Here is a 17,119-nt window from a genome sequence, read left to right as displayed (position 1 = left end):
CCTATCTTCTATATCACAAAAAAAACTACATTTAATTTAACCATATATATGTATCCTGTGGTTTAACTTTACTGTAGAGTCAGTTGATACCGGTATCAATCTCACTAATTTCTACTTAATTTTTATTTTATTTTTATATTAGCCTATTTCGGTGTCCCACTGCTGGGCAAAGGCCTCCCCTCGTTTTCTCCACTCGACCCTGTCATTTAATATTATAATATTCAGACATTTAAAATTTGATGTTTACATATTCAGTAAGTTTATATTTATTCATGTAATAACAATTAGAAATACATATAAAACTTAAAAAACTAAAACTAAAAATAAATAAAACTAATCTTAAAATAAGTACGTATGAATACTCCATAAGGCATAAATCCCCTATAGAGCATCCAATCCAAGAGATACTTTTTCAAACAGTTTTTAAATCTAATTTTTTTGGGCTCCTGTACTATGTCCTCGGGCAAAGTAGGGTTGCCACCCATACTATAATATATAGTATCGTACTATATTTTAGTCACTTGTACTATATATTATACAAAAACGATATAGTACTTACAAAAAATACTATATTTTCATCACTCAAGAATGGGGTATACAAATGTCACCGATATCGCATCATATGCGACTTGGGATTTTTAATTCGCCTCAAATCGGCGTCCCATTTTTTTTTCCCAGTATATAAATACTATATTTTTCAATATTTTGACAAAAATACTATGTGTATAGAAAAAAGGTGGCAACCCTAGGGCAAAGTATTCAGTAAATAGGGTAAACGTATTTCCTAAGTGTCCCATCTCCGTAATATTTATACTGATTATACACTCTAGACACTACATATTGGCCGCGGTAAGTGCAAGGTTTTGCAAAAGGTTGTGATTCTCGCCGACTCTCATTGGTCGATCATCATCGTCGCGTACGCAATGCCCGCCCCTTGCGCAATAAATAAGGGGGCGATACAAAACCTTTGTACCTGACCTTTATTGTAGTTAAAGAAACTGACAAAATATACCACCAGTACCAGTATTACCAGTATTGTAGTTTATGTATAAACGTTTTTCTTAAAAGGTTAGATACAAAGCTGCTGTGATTGGTCAAACGAGAGACGCTTGCGCAACTCCCCTTGTGCAACGGGGTTCGGTTCTAAATTTTAGGTACTTACCTGACCTTTATTGTAGGTAGACTCAAAATATACCACCAGTACCGAATTGTATTTAATGTACAACCTTTTTTCTTCAAAGTCACATACAATTGATTGAAGGCCCGTCGAGCGCTGTGATTGGTGGAATTATAAACGCTTGCGCAACTCCCCTTGTGCAACGAGGATCGATTCTAAACTTTAGGGGTACCTGTACTTTATTATTTATATTAGTACCTATTTATTTATTTTATTCGTATCAGGCAGTAGTTAGTAAATACATTTTATCGTAGTGATAACCCTTAAATGCATAATGTAGGATGTAGCCTACAAGATAAATCTTTAAAATTAATTGTTCTTAGATATTTCAGCTAGAAATAATAGGTCTACTTCATTGAGGCGGGTTGTATGAAGTCATTGTGTTTAACTACTGTTTTTATACCACGGCGGTGGCAAACAAGCGCGCGGCCCGCCCGCCTGATGTTAAAAGCAGCCATCGCAACCTATTCTTGCGACTGTAAGTTATACGCGCGTTGCCGACCCTACAAGCTTAGGTACAATTTTTTTTTATACTACGTCGGTGGCAAACAAGCATACGGTCCGCCTGATGTTAAGCACTCTCCGTAGCCTATGTACGCCTGCAACTCCAGGGGAGTTACATGAGCGTTGCCGACCCTAACACTCCTCTCCCTCGTTGAGCTCTACAATCAATCAATGAATCAATGTTATATATACATATTTCTATACTTGGGAGCACTGGAAACCTTACTCAGTACTCACCATAAGGAACACAACACTACGGTACCTTCAAAGTAAATACCTAGCAGTGCTATTATGGCTGCGATCTTCTGTGAGATAAGTATTAGGTACTTACTTCCCCAATTGGAAGTGATATTTCTCTGTGCCCTACATCTCTTATTATTTGGCCCCGTTTTGTTACTTAATAGATATTATTATACCTATTTATGGCTGTATAGTTTTTTTGGAAATTGTTTATTTTATCAGTAAATAGACTTAGGTATAATATATTCCCATGTATTTATAAACAAGAGGGTACCTACAGTAGAGCGAGGGAAGGGAACCCTCGCATGCGGGCTTAGATGCCCCAACTGCAGATATTTACCCTTCTCACATGCATTATGCATTAACTACAGGAAAATAATAATGTGACAAAAACACCAATAAGTATAAAAAAAATATTCTAATAATACTTATTTTCTAGCGGATCAAAAATTTCTACGATAAAAATGTCTTGCACGATCTGTTGTCTATTTTTGTTTTTAGTGTTATTTTGAAGACATTGGTAAGTACTCTTACTAATAAAATAATAAAACCTCTCATGATATTAAGTTTATTGTTAAATAACGAAGTAAATCTACGTATATTACAGCTTAATTAACTTAGGTATATTACATTCACAGGCTTATGAAATAAAAAATCATTCGAGTAGGTAAATAATAGGCAGATAGGTGCATGTCGCCTATGTGTTTCATTAATCATTACAAAATCAGCGTATTTATTTACAAATATAAATCTAAAAAATCACAATTGCACTTTTTACATCTAAATTTCATAATAAACATATACATTATGTTTAACCCTTTCACCGCCGCTGTTCGTTATATTTGACAACGCATACAATTTTAAAAAAACACGCTTTTTGACAAATGATTTTTTAACTGAACGGGGCGATAAAACGATACTATAACTTAAGTCACAGGACATCAGCATTCGCAAGGATGCTGGCATCTTCCACAACACCGGCCAGCCAGCTGCGCCTTGAGTCTAGCCACTTCGTTACCCAAGTATGTAGCCTTCAAGGCTAGATGGATCTCTCTCAACTTCCTTCGGTCTCTGCTCTGCTTCGCTGCGAAGTTGTTCCTCTGACGCTGAGACCTATATGAGTCATCAGCAGCGTTCTGATTGGTGGAACGCACAGCGCGACGCATTCTAGGATTATTGCCCAATAGGGAGCCTCCGTTTTTCTCCGCCATCGCTCGTAGCGCGTCCCGCTCGAACGCTTGGAACTCCGGGTCATCTGACAGCGAATCTTTTAATCTCTCCGACGATGGTGAATCCGGCGGCGATAGCGTTCCTCGATTCAAATACGCTTCATCGTATGAGCAGGTGCTTCCAGATGCAGGAGACAGCTGGGGCGCAGCGTAGTAAGGGTACTGCGGTACAGGGCTCGGGTAGCGGTACTCGGGTAACGGCGAAGCGCGTTCCGCCTTTATCGGTACTGCTTTCGTCAGGTCCAGAGCCGCCTCGTCCGCATACGGTGTCCATAGAGACATCGACATTGCCACGTATAAATAAATGACAATCGATAAACTCAGATTCGAAACAAATGCAGAACGAATCGATGTCCAACTTAGATTTGAAACAAATGAAGAGTGACAAGTATGATGCGGCTATCGCGAAGTGACAGCTACGAATGAAGGGTTACTTGGCGTCTATCACAAAGAGGGCGTGGCTTTGTAATGGTAGGGAAGGGTTGGCTACCTGCCTAACGGGACTGTGTTGATGCAAACCAAAAACATTGCCCGTCGTAATGAACACGCAGGCGCCATAAATTTTGCGAGGATTAATTTTTAGTTTTGTTGTTGGACTTGGGTTTTTAGAGCGGATTATGATTTATGCGGGCAGTAGATTTGATGGATGTTTTGTTAGGAGTTTGCGATTGGGAAGTAAAATACCAGGCAGATATAAAGTTGCACCAAATCTGTAGTAAGTAGGTATTAGAATACCTACCTACTATTTTAGCAATGCAAATACTTAGGTGGTATGTTCCTAAGCTATTAAAAATGCATAATAAAATTAATAAACTAGCGACCCGCCCCGGCTTCGTACGGGTAAACCTTCCTCAAGAATCACTATTGATAAGTGAAAACGCATGAAAATCCGTTCAGTAGTTTTTGTGTTTATGGCGAACATACAGACAGACAGACACGGCGGGGACTTTATTTTATAAATTGTAGTTATGATAGTGATATATGTTTGCCGAAACTTACAGTTTTATTTAGGTTTGTCCTAATAAGTTCGAATGAAAGAAGCCCCTGGCGTCCGTTGGCTCGTTGGGTGGACGACATCCGGAAGATTGCGGGTCACTTCTGGATGAGATTAGCTCAGGACCGAGACAAGTGGCGTACTGGAAGAGAGGCCTATGCTCAGCAGTGGGCGATAAAGGGCTGATATGATGATGATAATGATGAAGTAGGCAATTACCTACCTACATCACTACATACATAGTATAAAACAAAGTCGCTTCCTGCGTCTGGATGGATGTCTGTCCCCCCTATGTATGCTTAGATCTTTAAAACTACGCAACGGATTTTAATGCGTTTTTTTTTAAATAGAGTGATTCAAGAGGAAGGTTTATATGTATAATACATCAGTATTGCACCCGGGTCGCTGGTATTTTAATAAACCTAAGTAGGATATTTAAAAAACTTAGTACACATTGGCATAAAAAATATCAATTATGTTTAATTTTTTACATAGAATCTGTACCGTATTTGTTAAATAACCAACATAGATAAAGTAGAATTTATTAAAAAAATTACCTAATGATTTTGTTTTGATCATATTCTACGCAAATGACAGTGACTCACTTTTGAATTCTAAATGTCTGTTGTTGTGCTATTTACGGGATTAAGAATTACGGTTGTCAACATCCTAATATGTTTACTCTATTTAGGTACTTGGTTGATTGGTTGTTTCTCCTGCTCATTAATTTTTTTTTTCAAAATAACTTGCATGTCAAACTTGCGATTTCTAGTTCAAAGTCCTTGGTAATTATCAGAAGCTAAAGTGCTTATGGTTATGGTAGATATATGCATTTTTATTTTGTGTGTATTTTTTACATAATAAAAAGATGAATTTTGTACTATATAGTTTATTTTGTAAGGCTTATGTTTTGAATGAATTTGTAAAAAATACATTAGCTAAGTAGGTAAAACTTGGGAAAATCCCAGTAAGTTGTGCAATTTTTTTTGTTATAAAATTTTAAATTGATAAATAAAGATGAGTATAGTATTTTATATACATTAGATACAACGTTACAAACCACCCTGTACCTTCGTTTGAAGTTGCCGATATTAATAATTCAAAACTTGTCAGCATAAAAGACTTCAATTAAACATTGTCATCTTGCAGATGGACACTCAAATGATACAAATTATGTCATCATATCCACTGTCCACTCACTAAAGTCATCCAAGCGTTCATAAGCTACTGTCACAGATGACAGTCCAATTGTGCTTCCGGTCGCCATCTTGATTGTCAATGACGTCACGGTGGTCTCAACCCTTTGTCGCTCGGGTTATTATAAAGGACATTGAATATTACGGTATGTTATAATGGACATCAAAGTAAATGATGTATGGAATCAGATGCGTTGAAAATACGCTTATGGTCAAGTGCGGAAAATCGTTCCGGTCGCAAAAAGCGGTAAAGCGGTGATTAGGCAAAATGTTTGTAATCGTTTTTAGGGTTCCTTCCGAGTTTAACGAGAAAAACGTTCAGAGCTTGGTCGTTTTAGTATGTCCAAAGAGGATATAATAAGATAGAGCGGTACTGTCATAGTAAATTTTGTAACCGCTGTAAATTCACTGCCATCTATCGACATACTTTAAAACTAAAAATGAAGATTTATAAAAATACGTTAAAATGTATTTAAATATGGATAAATGATTTTTTTATTTGCATTAATTATTTTTATATGATTTTGACCCATGTTCTTTCACTGATATGCGTTAACATTATAAATAACAAACTAAACCGTCAACGCCCTCTATACGAGAGTAGGCCAAAACTAGTGGCGCCCTCTGATCGAGAATCAAATTTTCGTGATTTTCGAGGCACGTTTTTTCCTTAGACTGTATCCATCTATTACGGAGTTATATCTATCTTTGGTATGTCACAGACTGCAAGACATAGATTTCATTTATTAGTAATAATGTATTCACAATTTTTTAACTCCTTTCTACACATCTTACATCTATTATTATTTACATCAATTCGATGTTACGCTATTCTTTATAACACACAAGACACAACACAACACACAGACACAGGCATAATAATGAAATAATAAGTAAAGTTGTTGTTTGTGAACCAGTACCTAAGTAGAAATGATGACGTTCATGAAGTTAATAAAGACAATGTTTTTAGAAGTTAAATAATAGTTATTTGTTATACAAGGGTGCAAAGTTGTATTTTACCCGCGAGTGTGGAATTGATACACGAGCAAGCGAAATGATTCTATAGTTGAACCACGAGCGTAGCGAGTGGTTCTAAAATAGAATCCTGAGCGTAGCGAGTGTTTCAACACACGAGAAGTAAAATACATTTGCACCCGTGTGTAACACAAAACTTTTCCCCTCACCATAGCGAGGAAAGTACAACATCCACAGGCGTTAGATCATCTTCGTCACTGGAATCACTATTTTTTTTACGATATTATAACAAAAAACTGGAAATTCTGTATTTTACGTGAGAAGTTTGTAAGTAAAAAGTTTGTTGACAATGTTGACATTCTGACGTATGAAATGTCAATGATGCGTTTTGAAATTGCATTGACTCAACTTGTGCGTTCAGAATTATATTTAACATCATTATTAAAAAACAAACGTTTCTTATGGAACTTTAAGGTCTATGACATAAAATCATTAAATAAAGCTAAATTTGGTATTTTTTATTAGATTCTCAAACCATTTGTTTAATGATAATTAATATCAAACGAATCATTATTATGAGCGTTTTACGTTTTGTTATCTGTCAAGCTACTTAAACACGCTCCATCCAAGGTCAAATTACTTTCCCCACTAGTGGATAAAATGCGTTTTTCCCCGCTAGTTTTAAAGGATAAAAGACAACTTTCCGAGCTAGTGAGGGGAAAAAATATATCAACCTGTGATAATTAATAAATTAATCGGTAGGTATTTAAAAATAGAGAAGTTTTTGTAGTGTCCATAGATATCCGTATAAGAAATCCAAAATAATGCAAGTTGAAGGAACTCTGTTTTGAATTTTTATTCTTTTTTATGACTAACGTATTAATTCCTTTCTACAATGATACATCAGGACTTCAGGACAAAAAACCTCGTAAATACTGTTGTAGGTAAAACTAGGATCGCAATAAATGCAATATATTAGGTATTTATTTATTAATTTTAAATTTGAATGCACAAGAACAAGTAAAAAGTACAAAAGGCGGACTTAATGCCTTGAGGCATTACTTATAGCATATTCTCTACTAGTCAACCACTGGGCTAAACAGAAATTAGTTAAGGTGGGTGCAGCAGTGTGAAAAAAAAAGTTTCAAATATAAATTCTAATACTAACGCCAATATACAAACTAGTAATAATTATATATGTATTATAATATCTATATAAACTAAATATATTAAATATAAAATGTAGTAAACTTTACTCTGTAGTAAAGTTTACTCTTTGTCATTTTAAGTAAGTAAGTACATACCTACGTACTTAGTTCAGTTTTTAGTTTTCTATTTCATAGGCAATTTGGCGGCTTATTATTTAGTAAGGTACCAATACTTAATATGCGAAAACATATTTTGAAAAAATACATACCTATTATGACTAATTTAAAAACACCACACCTAATCAGTATTCAGTACCTAATCAGTTTTATTGCACTGGACTAAATCCAGGACTCAACTTCTGCCGACGCCATAAAAATACAGGTAGATAGATAAGGTAGCCTGATTGTACGCAAGGGTAGAAGATAAGGTAGTGTTTTATGGCTACGCAATAAACAATACTTAGGGTAGCGGTTGTTAATCTTTTTAAGCGATTTCGGGAGCTTTTAGGTGGCAACTCAGGCGCAGGTAGAATCGCGCGTGTCGACCGTTAGTTTTAAGGGTTCCGTATCCAAAATTTTATATGGAAGCATGAAAACATAGTGTATGTACGTATGTAGTGCGACATAAAATAGTGTACTTAGTTTTATTCATTTCTAAAATAAGCAATGAGACCTTTTTAGGATTCCGTACCCAAAGGGTAAAAACGGGACCCTATTACTAAGACTCCACTGTCCGTCTGTCTGTCACCAGGCTGTATCTCATGAACCGTGATAGCTATACAGCTGAAACATTCACAGATGATGTATTTCTGTTGCCGCTATAACATCAAATACTAAAAAGTACGGAACCCTCGGTGGGCGAGTACGACTCGCACTTGGCCAGTTTTTTGATTTTTTGCGGGTGAACGTTGTGGTTATGATATATACTACATAGCATACTCGTAACACGTTTTTTTAAACAGTTAATGGGAATAGTTTACCGACGAATTTATCTTTGAAGCGACGGAATAAGTTACACGAACCCGCCGCTAAAAAGCCTCGCCTATACCTTCGATTATGGATGGTATAGAAAGAATGCCAATCTCTTATGGCAGAATTGTTGCAAAAGTGACCGCTTTCAGCTTTAAATAATAGTTCCTAATCTCTCCAGTGGCGCTAGTTAGGCTCTGGGACATGAGTATAACATGAAACATATAAGGCAACAAATAACCCGACCAAATTACGCAGGTTGTTTTTGGTAGTATTTCGGTGTATGGTGGCGCCGCCTAATTACTGTTTTTTGATGGACACTTTTCATACATAGAGATTTGGCTCCTTTATATAGTCTCCATGCCTTCGATGTTATACGCTCTCATTTTAAAACAAGTAAAACAACAAGCTAAAATTACCTTAAACTTGAAATGAACATTTACATTACATAATTTATTTATGTCTGGTGCTAGTTTTTATTGCTAAAAATCGTTATACAAAGAAAATAGAGTGAGTACTCGCTCTAATTTATTTTCATCACCTACAATTTCTAGCAACGAAGACTAGTACCCAAAGCTCGGAGCCGGTTTTTTTTTTTCATACAAAAAATACCGGTATTATTACGTTCTTTGGTTTATTATTTCATTTTTAATGGCCCAATCGAATAATACGAAGTTGTTACCTAAATACATAATTCAGTCCTACTTAAAGAGCATAAAATAATTAAAAATATTGGGCTATTTTAGGATTAAAAATGCACCTATATGTTACTTGAATGGTTATGTCAAATTTCATGTAATTTCAGAATATCGATTTAAAATAAGGTTCGTGTTACTCTTAAGCTAAGGAGCCACACGCTCACGTTAGACCGGGCCGTGTCCGGGCCGGAGCTTCCGGCGCTTACTTTTCTATGACATGACAGGTGATCACGTGATGCTTTCCATATAAAACGAAGCTCCGGCCCGGACACGGCCCGGTCTAACGTGAGTCATCCCTAAGTTGCTTTCCAGCTAAGTAAAAGATTTTAAGGCAACATTTAGTCCGTAGTCCGTACTTACTAAATATTTCGAAGGAATTATTTTACCCCCTCGCTAATAGAGGGGCATTTGTTCCCCGCATATTTGCGCACGTCGAGCGAGGCTAGGGGTAAATTACATAAAGGCAACTCAATTATTTGTCGCAACGTGGGGACGGAGCCATCCAGAAAAGTAACAGGGAACTAAAAATCCAGCGCCTCGTTTTAACTACGAAATGCAATAAGATAAGCACGACAACTTCACGAGTTCGCGACACAACAGAGACTTTTTGGCGTCCAAAGGATTTTACCTGTAACCTGCTGTACTCAACTTAAAAATTCTAGTCTGTACTTAGTTGGATGATATTTTACCTAGTTAGTCTACGGACTTGATTTTTTTGGTGCTTTTGTGCTGAATTTGTAATCTTATAAAAGATTACTAATCCCCCTCAGCTGGCGGTGCCTTGTTTAGAAACATTCGTAAACTGCAAAATGAACTAATCCGGTAGTTAAAATCATAGAGTAACTTATACTAGAGCGGTACTGTCATAGTAAATTTTGTAACCCCAGTAAATTCACTGCCATCTGTCGACACACTTTAAAACTAAAAATTAAGATTTATAAAAATACGATAAAATGTATTTAAATATAGATAAATGTTTTTTTTTTAAATGTATTAATTATTTTTATGATTTTGACCCATGTTCTTCACTGATATGCGTTAAAATTGTTAAATAACAAACGAAACAGTCAACGCCATCTATACGACAGTGGGCCAAAACTAGTGGCGCCCTCTGAACGAGAATCAATTTTTTTTTATTTTCGAGGCACGTTTTTTCCTTAGACTGTAAACATCTATTACGGAGTTATATCTATCTTTGTTAAAATTTACCGCCTTATTCTAGTTTTAAGAAATATTTTTTTATTACTTACGTATTTAAAAGTAAGATGTCGCTTTAAATATAGTTATACAAATTACCATTTTAATAACCAAATTAGCATTAGTAATTTTTTTTTATGAAATAGGAGGCAAACGAGCAGACGGATCACCTGATGGTAAGCGATTACCGCCGCCCATGGACACCCGCAACACCAGAGGGGTTGTAAGTGCGTTGCCGGCCTTTAAGATGGGAGTACGCTCTTTTCTTGAAGGTATTTACTATTTACATGTATTGTTAATATAACACACTAAATATGTACTAATATGTTACAGGTGCAGTTGTGTCGTTTGTAACGTATTTTTTCATCAAAATGAAATCTGTGAATAAAGTATGGTCAACAACAAGATACAAACACATACATATATTAAAGGTACAGTACAGTACAACAACTGAAAAGTACAAGAAATCAAGTCAAAGCGCTTGCTTGTAGTTAGTCATGTTACACAAACCATGAACAGGGAGCGACGCAAAGGGACGCAACAGAGTTGGGGTTGCATCCCTTCCATATATACCCAGGTTTATGTACTTACGATGTTGTGCACATGGTGCAAGGGCCGCCATTTTCAGTCAATCTAATCAATATTGGAAGAATTTAAGTAGTTCGACTTATTATAGGACCACACGGATCTTGAAACTGTTTTGGGCCGTGCGACAATTGGATAGACATTTGATACACCAATTAAGTGAAAGTCTTTATTCTTTAATTTAGGCATATTACAATGCACTTATGAATGTCAAAAACTACCAGTGCAGGTTCTAACCCTACGCCACTGCCCCGAGAAGATGAAGATACCGGTGCAAGAAACTCGGCGGGACGTATTTTTTCAAGAAAATACCTATAGTTCTTTCAAAAAAAAAGACACAGACATATTAAATATATTAATAACGGGTCACACACGTATTTTAAGTCGAAAAACGCTTGACATGTTAAGCTCCTGATGCTTATCTGACTCTTCGGTACGGAGTGAAACATGTCGAGCGTTTTTCGACTTAAAATACGTAAGTGACCCGTTGTTAATATATTGAAGAATATATTTATATACATCGTCATCTATTATCCACAACACGAGCCAAATATTCCACAGATTGGCAGGACCAATTGAGACAATTCATACTGGGTATCATTTTATTATCTCATAGCACACAATTTTTCAACTTCACGGAACGAAGTATTAGATACATGAAGCCGGCAGCTGCATCATCTGAAGCCCACATGTCCACGCGCTCAAAGATAACAATCCTTTGACAACTGACATTTTAGGTGTTTACATTACATGCGTTCGCGTGCCAAGGTTTTTGCGAGATGGACAGATAAGGGAATCAAAATATTGTGTAGGGGATCAGATTAGTAGGTAACACCTGTTCGAGAAGGTTTTTTGGGTTGGTAAATTGAGACATTGTGTTTGTGGCTATCGAATCCTACAGTTCGACTTATTATTTTAAGAGTCACGCGAACGTCGCGAACCCGCCGCCAAAGAGTGGCTCCCATCATAAATACAATAGAATTTACGCTCTCATTTTTAAAACGACATGATTAAATTACGTGAAACTTGGCTTGAACATTTACGTAACATAGGTATATCTGTGTCTGACACTAGTTTTAATACTAGAAATTGTAATACAATTCGATGTATTACAATTTCTAACAACGAAAACTAGTAGGTATAGGTACCTATCCGAATAGATATATATGTTAGATACTTGATATTTCATGTCAAATTTCATGTTATTTCAGAATGTGTCACAACAAATAGGTGTGTAAGTATCAAAATGAAACTGTAAGGAACTTTTATTACCTATTTCCATATTAAAAATGCATTAAGTATATTATTATATATAACTTTTTAAATCGCAAAAAAATAGCCAAGGCCAATGAAACAGTCTTGACGCTTAATAGTCACGGAAAAAAATGCAAAAAGGGCAACCAATTAGGTATGTCATTTTAACATTAACATACATTATCCCCTCGATCGGCAAAGAAATATTTTAAATTTTTGCGCCGTGCGGCGCGCAGCCGCCTGAGGGCGTGTTTTTTATATTAAAAATAGCGGCCCGCCCGCCGCACGCGCGGTTATCAGAGACCGTCCCATTCGAGGTAGCTTGCCGCCCGAGGGGCGAGGGATAATTAAATAAAGGGTTAAAATAAATAAATCTATTGATTTTGTACTCCGAATACTCCGATTAGCAAAGTTAACCTGTATATAAATTGCCAACCACTGTAATACATAAGAACCTACACCTTCATTTGCAAAAACACTTTAAAAATTATTAAAAATTATTATAGTCAATAGCTGTTTTCATGAAGTATACCTATCATATCCATTAGGTTTATTAATAGTCTGTCATAATCAGGCATCGTAAACTGCGAGCGAAATCCATTTAAATGACGTATGACCGGTATGACAAGATTGACAAGTTAGACGTATGAAACCCTAGTACTTTAATGGATTTCGCTCGCAGTTTACGATGCCTGGTCATAATGATATTGTTAACAAGCCGCCGTATACAAATAAATTAGTTAACTAATGAGATTGAACAAAACACATTTGGTACCTATATTAATATCAGTGTTTTTATCCTGTTGATATAAGTTGATGATTTTTAGGATCAAGGAGAAAAACTCCAAACGCATATATGTAGCTATGTACTTACCTACCAATTTTATGCGGTTAGGTAATATATACTTTTTTACGAAACTTTTAGATGTAGGTATCTACATGAATAATTAGGTACTTATTGTTTATTTTTTATCTTATTTTATTTATTTAGTACCTACCTAACTAGCCACGTTTCTTGTTTCGGCATTTTATGATTTTTTTTGTTGATTAATTTGATGAAAAGAAGGTTAAAAATTATGTTCAGTATTTTGGACGTTGTCAATTTAAGGGTTAAATCCTTAGGTTAAAACTGTCAAAAGTATTATAGCAAAATCCGACTCCAATTTTGTTTTTCTTGGCATTGGATTTGAAATCAAAAGCGTTAATAAAATAATAAAAAAACGCGCAGTTAGCGATTTTTACATATATTTTTTTTAAATTTAGGTTTAAATATCAAATCATTTATTGCACAGGTTAGGTTACTTTTTACTAATATTTAGGTTTCAAACATATTTGGTCTGATTTTATTTTTAAATAGATGTGTTTGCATTCTAGAAGTATTAGAACAAATTAAATTATTTTCAGAAAATATTTTAATTTTGAAATAAAACTATGAAAACGGATTATATCGCGTATATTGAATTTATAACATCCCGACGTTTCGAACCCTTTACAGCGTTCGTGGTCAACGAGTGGTCCGTAGTATAGTTTTATTTCATAGTAACTATCGCGGTAACCAAAGACAATATTAATATTTTAATTTGTCTTCATTTCAAGTAAAACCACTACTATATAAATTATAAACTAAAATAAATGTCATATACTAAGAAAAAGCCTTGGGCACTGGATGCCTTGGTCACTTTTTCTTTTGTTTGCATTTTATCTGGAACTTAATAAGTAATAATTAATAGTAAACAATATTTTTAATTTTTTACCTATTGTAAATAAACCCTTAGACGAACATAGGGAACATATTTCCCACCATATTTAAATTATATATTTTTATAACATGAAAAAGCTGACTTGTGTTGTATGTCATCTCGATACCCTTTTGGGAGGGTGTGAGGGGTCTCTTCAACATCCCTGTTGCGGAGACTGAATCTATTTTCGCGCCCCATCTTCGTGGGGCGGTCTTCCACCGTCGATTTTTGGACGGTTGTGCGATCCGGTGTAGGCCAGCTTTATCGCTACCGGCCGTTATCCAACCCCGCAACCCCTAGCCTGGTGATACCGTTTGAGCGGGGCCAGGTTTCGGGGCCGCAGTGAAGGCGACCGGCAGTTTAGGCTGGCGTGTGCTTCGTAGGTGTCATCCGAGTGTGTGTGGTGTTGTTGTGAAAGCTGACTTGTAAACACAAAAGCGATGCGATTGCACAATCATGCGCAGGGGCGGCGTCTGACGCAACGCATCCACCAATCACAATGCGCCGCCTTTTTACCTACCGGCTGGCCTGAAGAAAATGTGGGTGTTTTGTGTGTATAATGTATCAAATGTATGACACATGCGACAACAACAAACATAGTAATATAATATAGTGCATAACAATGAGTCTTTTAGTTGTCTATTTGTACAATTCAAGACTTTGTTTAATAATTATGTAGTTAACAAGTTTGGGAACAAATCAAATTAGCCGGCGTAGTTTTTTTATCGCGTATATATATACCTATATATATCTTTACTTGAAAATATTTGTAGTGTATAACTAGCCTTATGAACCGATTTTGCATGTACAACCAGCCTTAAAGTTTATAGTCTATGATGGTTCATTAGTTTTAGTATGTGGGTATTTTTGCACTTTGTAATTTTTCCTCAGTCACCCGTTGACCACGAACGCTGTAAAGAGTTCGAAACGTCGGGATGTATTATAAATTCAATATACGCGACATAATCCGTTTTCATAGTTTTATTTCATGAGTAACTATCGCGGTAACCGAAGGCAATATTATGTAGTTAGAGTTAACTCTACATACCCAAGATAGGTCTGCAACGATTTTGATAGCACACGCAGTGTAATTTTTATTTTAAACGTCAAACTTCTATGAAAATATAACGTATAAATAACGCACTGCGCACGCTATCAAAATCGTTGCAGACTTCTTTAGTAGCTTAGTTTTATAAGTTTCATAGTTTTTCAGTTGTAAATTTTCATTTATAATAAAAAATAAACATGACCTATTTTGCTAAAGCAAATATGTAGTTAATTAATATTTTAACTTTTTTTTGTAATGATTATTTGGTATGATGGTATGGTATGGGTACCTAAAAATAGTAGGTAAAAGTATATTCAAAAATGTGAGTACTAAATTCCATTTTAATGTGTTTATTCTTCTCCATTACTTGATCCGATTGTTAGTTATTTTTAATTCGGAACAGGTATTTAGCGCATTGAATTTTAATATGTAACTTATGTTGGTTTTGTTACTATCTTTCTATACCAGATAAAACGTGGCATTTAAAAATATTATCAATTCTAATCAACAATTTTACAACCCCGTTAATCCCCTATTGTTTACCCCTTGCGTTAATCTCCCTGTTTACCGTGGCCAGCGGTACAACCCCGCCCTCCCTTCCCTTGCACCCTTGCTCTTAAGGGACGCCTGGGCATACCAATCTTCACTTGTGCTCCGACTTTCAATCGAGACACACGTACTCTTACGACCAATTGTTCCTTTACGATCTTCAACTATTTTGCAATCGTCAATTGTTGATAGTATTTTGTTTGTGAAATGGCGCTACTGTGGACCCCGTACGCTGACGAAGCCCTGGACTTGAGCAAAGCCGCCGTGAAGGCAGAACCGGTGGTGGTGACGCCGAGCCCGCCTTACCTGCCCTACATGCCAGCCACGACCAGCCCTGTGCCTTTTTACCCTATGTACCATGGGTACCCAGTGTCGCAAGTCTCTCCAATGTATCATGGATACCCCGTGCCAGAGATGTCACCAAGCAGCAGCTCAGGACAGGAAGAAGCTATGCTGTCTGGCAATCGCATGGCAGCGCTCTCGCCTCCTGACTCACCTGAAGCCGATCACAGTCGCCAGAGCCTCACCAGACTGTCCAACCACGTCGACATGGAGTTCCTTACCGATGACCCGAACTATCAGGCTTTCGAGCGTGACGCTTTAAGAGCTATGGCTGAGAAAAACGGAGGAACTTTGCTCGGAAACAATCCTCGTATGCGCCGCTCCGTCCGCACCACGAAGGAGACAGTCGATGACTCGTACAAGCAGCAGAGGGAGAGGAACAACTTCGCCGCCAAGCAGAGCAGAGACCGCAGGAAGCTGAGAGAAGTGAGGCTTGCCCTTAAAGTGACTTATCTTGAAAAAGAAGCCGCAAAACTTAAGGCCATGCTTGCTTCAGGGCTGTGCGTGAGATGTAATTCCTTCCGCGGATAAAATGGGAAGGAAAAAGGATATTTTGGAGTTTCGTGCAATTTTCTAGATATAGTTAGATTAATAATTTATTTTGTGCAATTTAGTATTGTAATAACTTACTTATGTTCCTATGTTGTGATAAGCAAGGACTGATATTTGTCTGAGATTGTACCTATAAGAAAGATATTTAGGGATAAGATTTGAGAGTTTTGTCTAGTCTTACAATAAAACAAATTGACTGAAATAGACTTTGCTTTTATTGAATACGCTGATAAACCCAAAATAAAATACAAACAAATTAATTATTCTTATTTGATGTAATAATAAAATTATAATTTCAATCACTCAACCATCGGAATCAGAAATAGATTAAAATAATATTCGACTGATTCTGTATTGATCAGAGTGGTTGAAAAACTAACGTAGAAATAATCAACAATTCAAACAAATTAGAATTAATTTCTTAGGTACATGGTGGTACATCAATTAAGAAATATATTCAATATTATTCGCCTGATTCCTTATGGATCAAATTGGTTGAAAAACTGTTGTAGAAAGTTAATATATGCACTGCGACCCGCTCTGAATTATAATTTTATTAAAAAAAGAAATTTGAAATTTTTATCCTGAAATTTAAATGACAATATGTATAGATACATTTAATTTACTTTCTTTCTAATTCCATACGATTTAATTTAAATAATTTCAAAGATATGATAATAGGTAGTGATAGGTACTTACTTACAACCTTTAAAAGTACATATA

General features: G+C 36.1%; 2 protein-coding genes across 2 annotated transcripts; one reads left to right on the top strand and one right to left on the bottom strand.

Moving 5' to 3' along the window:
- Positions 1-2,862: 2,862 nt before the first annotated feature.
- LOC134747826 (D site-binding protein-like) lies at positions 2,863-3,445 on the bottom strand. The gene has a single exon (XM_063682466.1). It carries the CDS (start codon positions 3,436-3,438, stop codon positions 2,863-2,865), a length of 576 nt encoding a protein of 191 aa, XP_063538536.1. The 5' UTR covers positions 3,439-3,445.
- A 12,264-nt stretch (positions 3,446-15,709) lies between these two features.
- Positions 15,710-16,427, top strand: LOC134747965 (D site-binding protein-like). The gene has a single exon (XM_063682643.1). It carries the CDS (start codon positions 15,710-15,712, stop codon positions 16,373-16,375), a length of 666 nt encoding a protein of 221 aa, XP_063538713.1. The 3' UTR covers positions 16,376-16,427.
- The last annotated feature ends 692 nt before the right edge of the window (positions 16,428-17,119 follow it).

The sequence above is a fragment of the Cydia strobilella genome, chromosome 15, assembly GCF_947568885.1.
Source record: "Cydia strobilella chromosome 15, ilCydStro3.1, whole genome shotgun sequence".
NCBI lineage: Eukaryota > Metazoa > Arthropoda > Insecta > Lepidoptera > Tortricidae > Cydia > Cydia strobilella.
The sequence above is the reverse complement of the archived record's forward strand: the minus strand, read 5'-3'. Positions and strand labels throughout refer to the sequence as shown.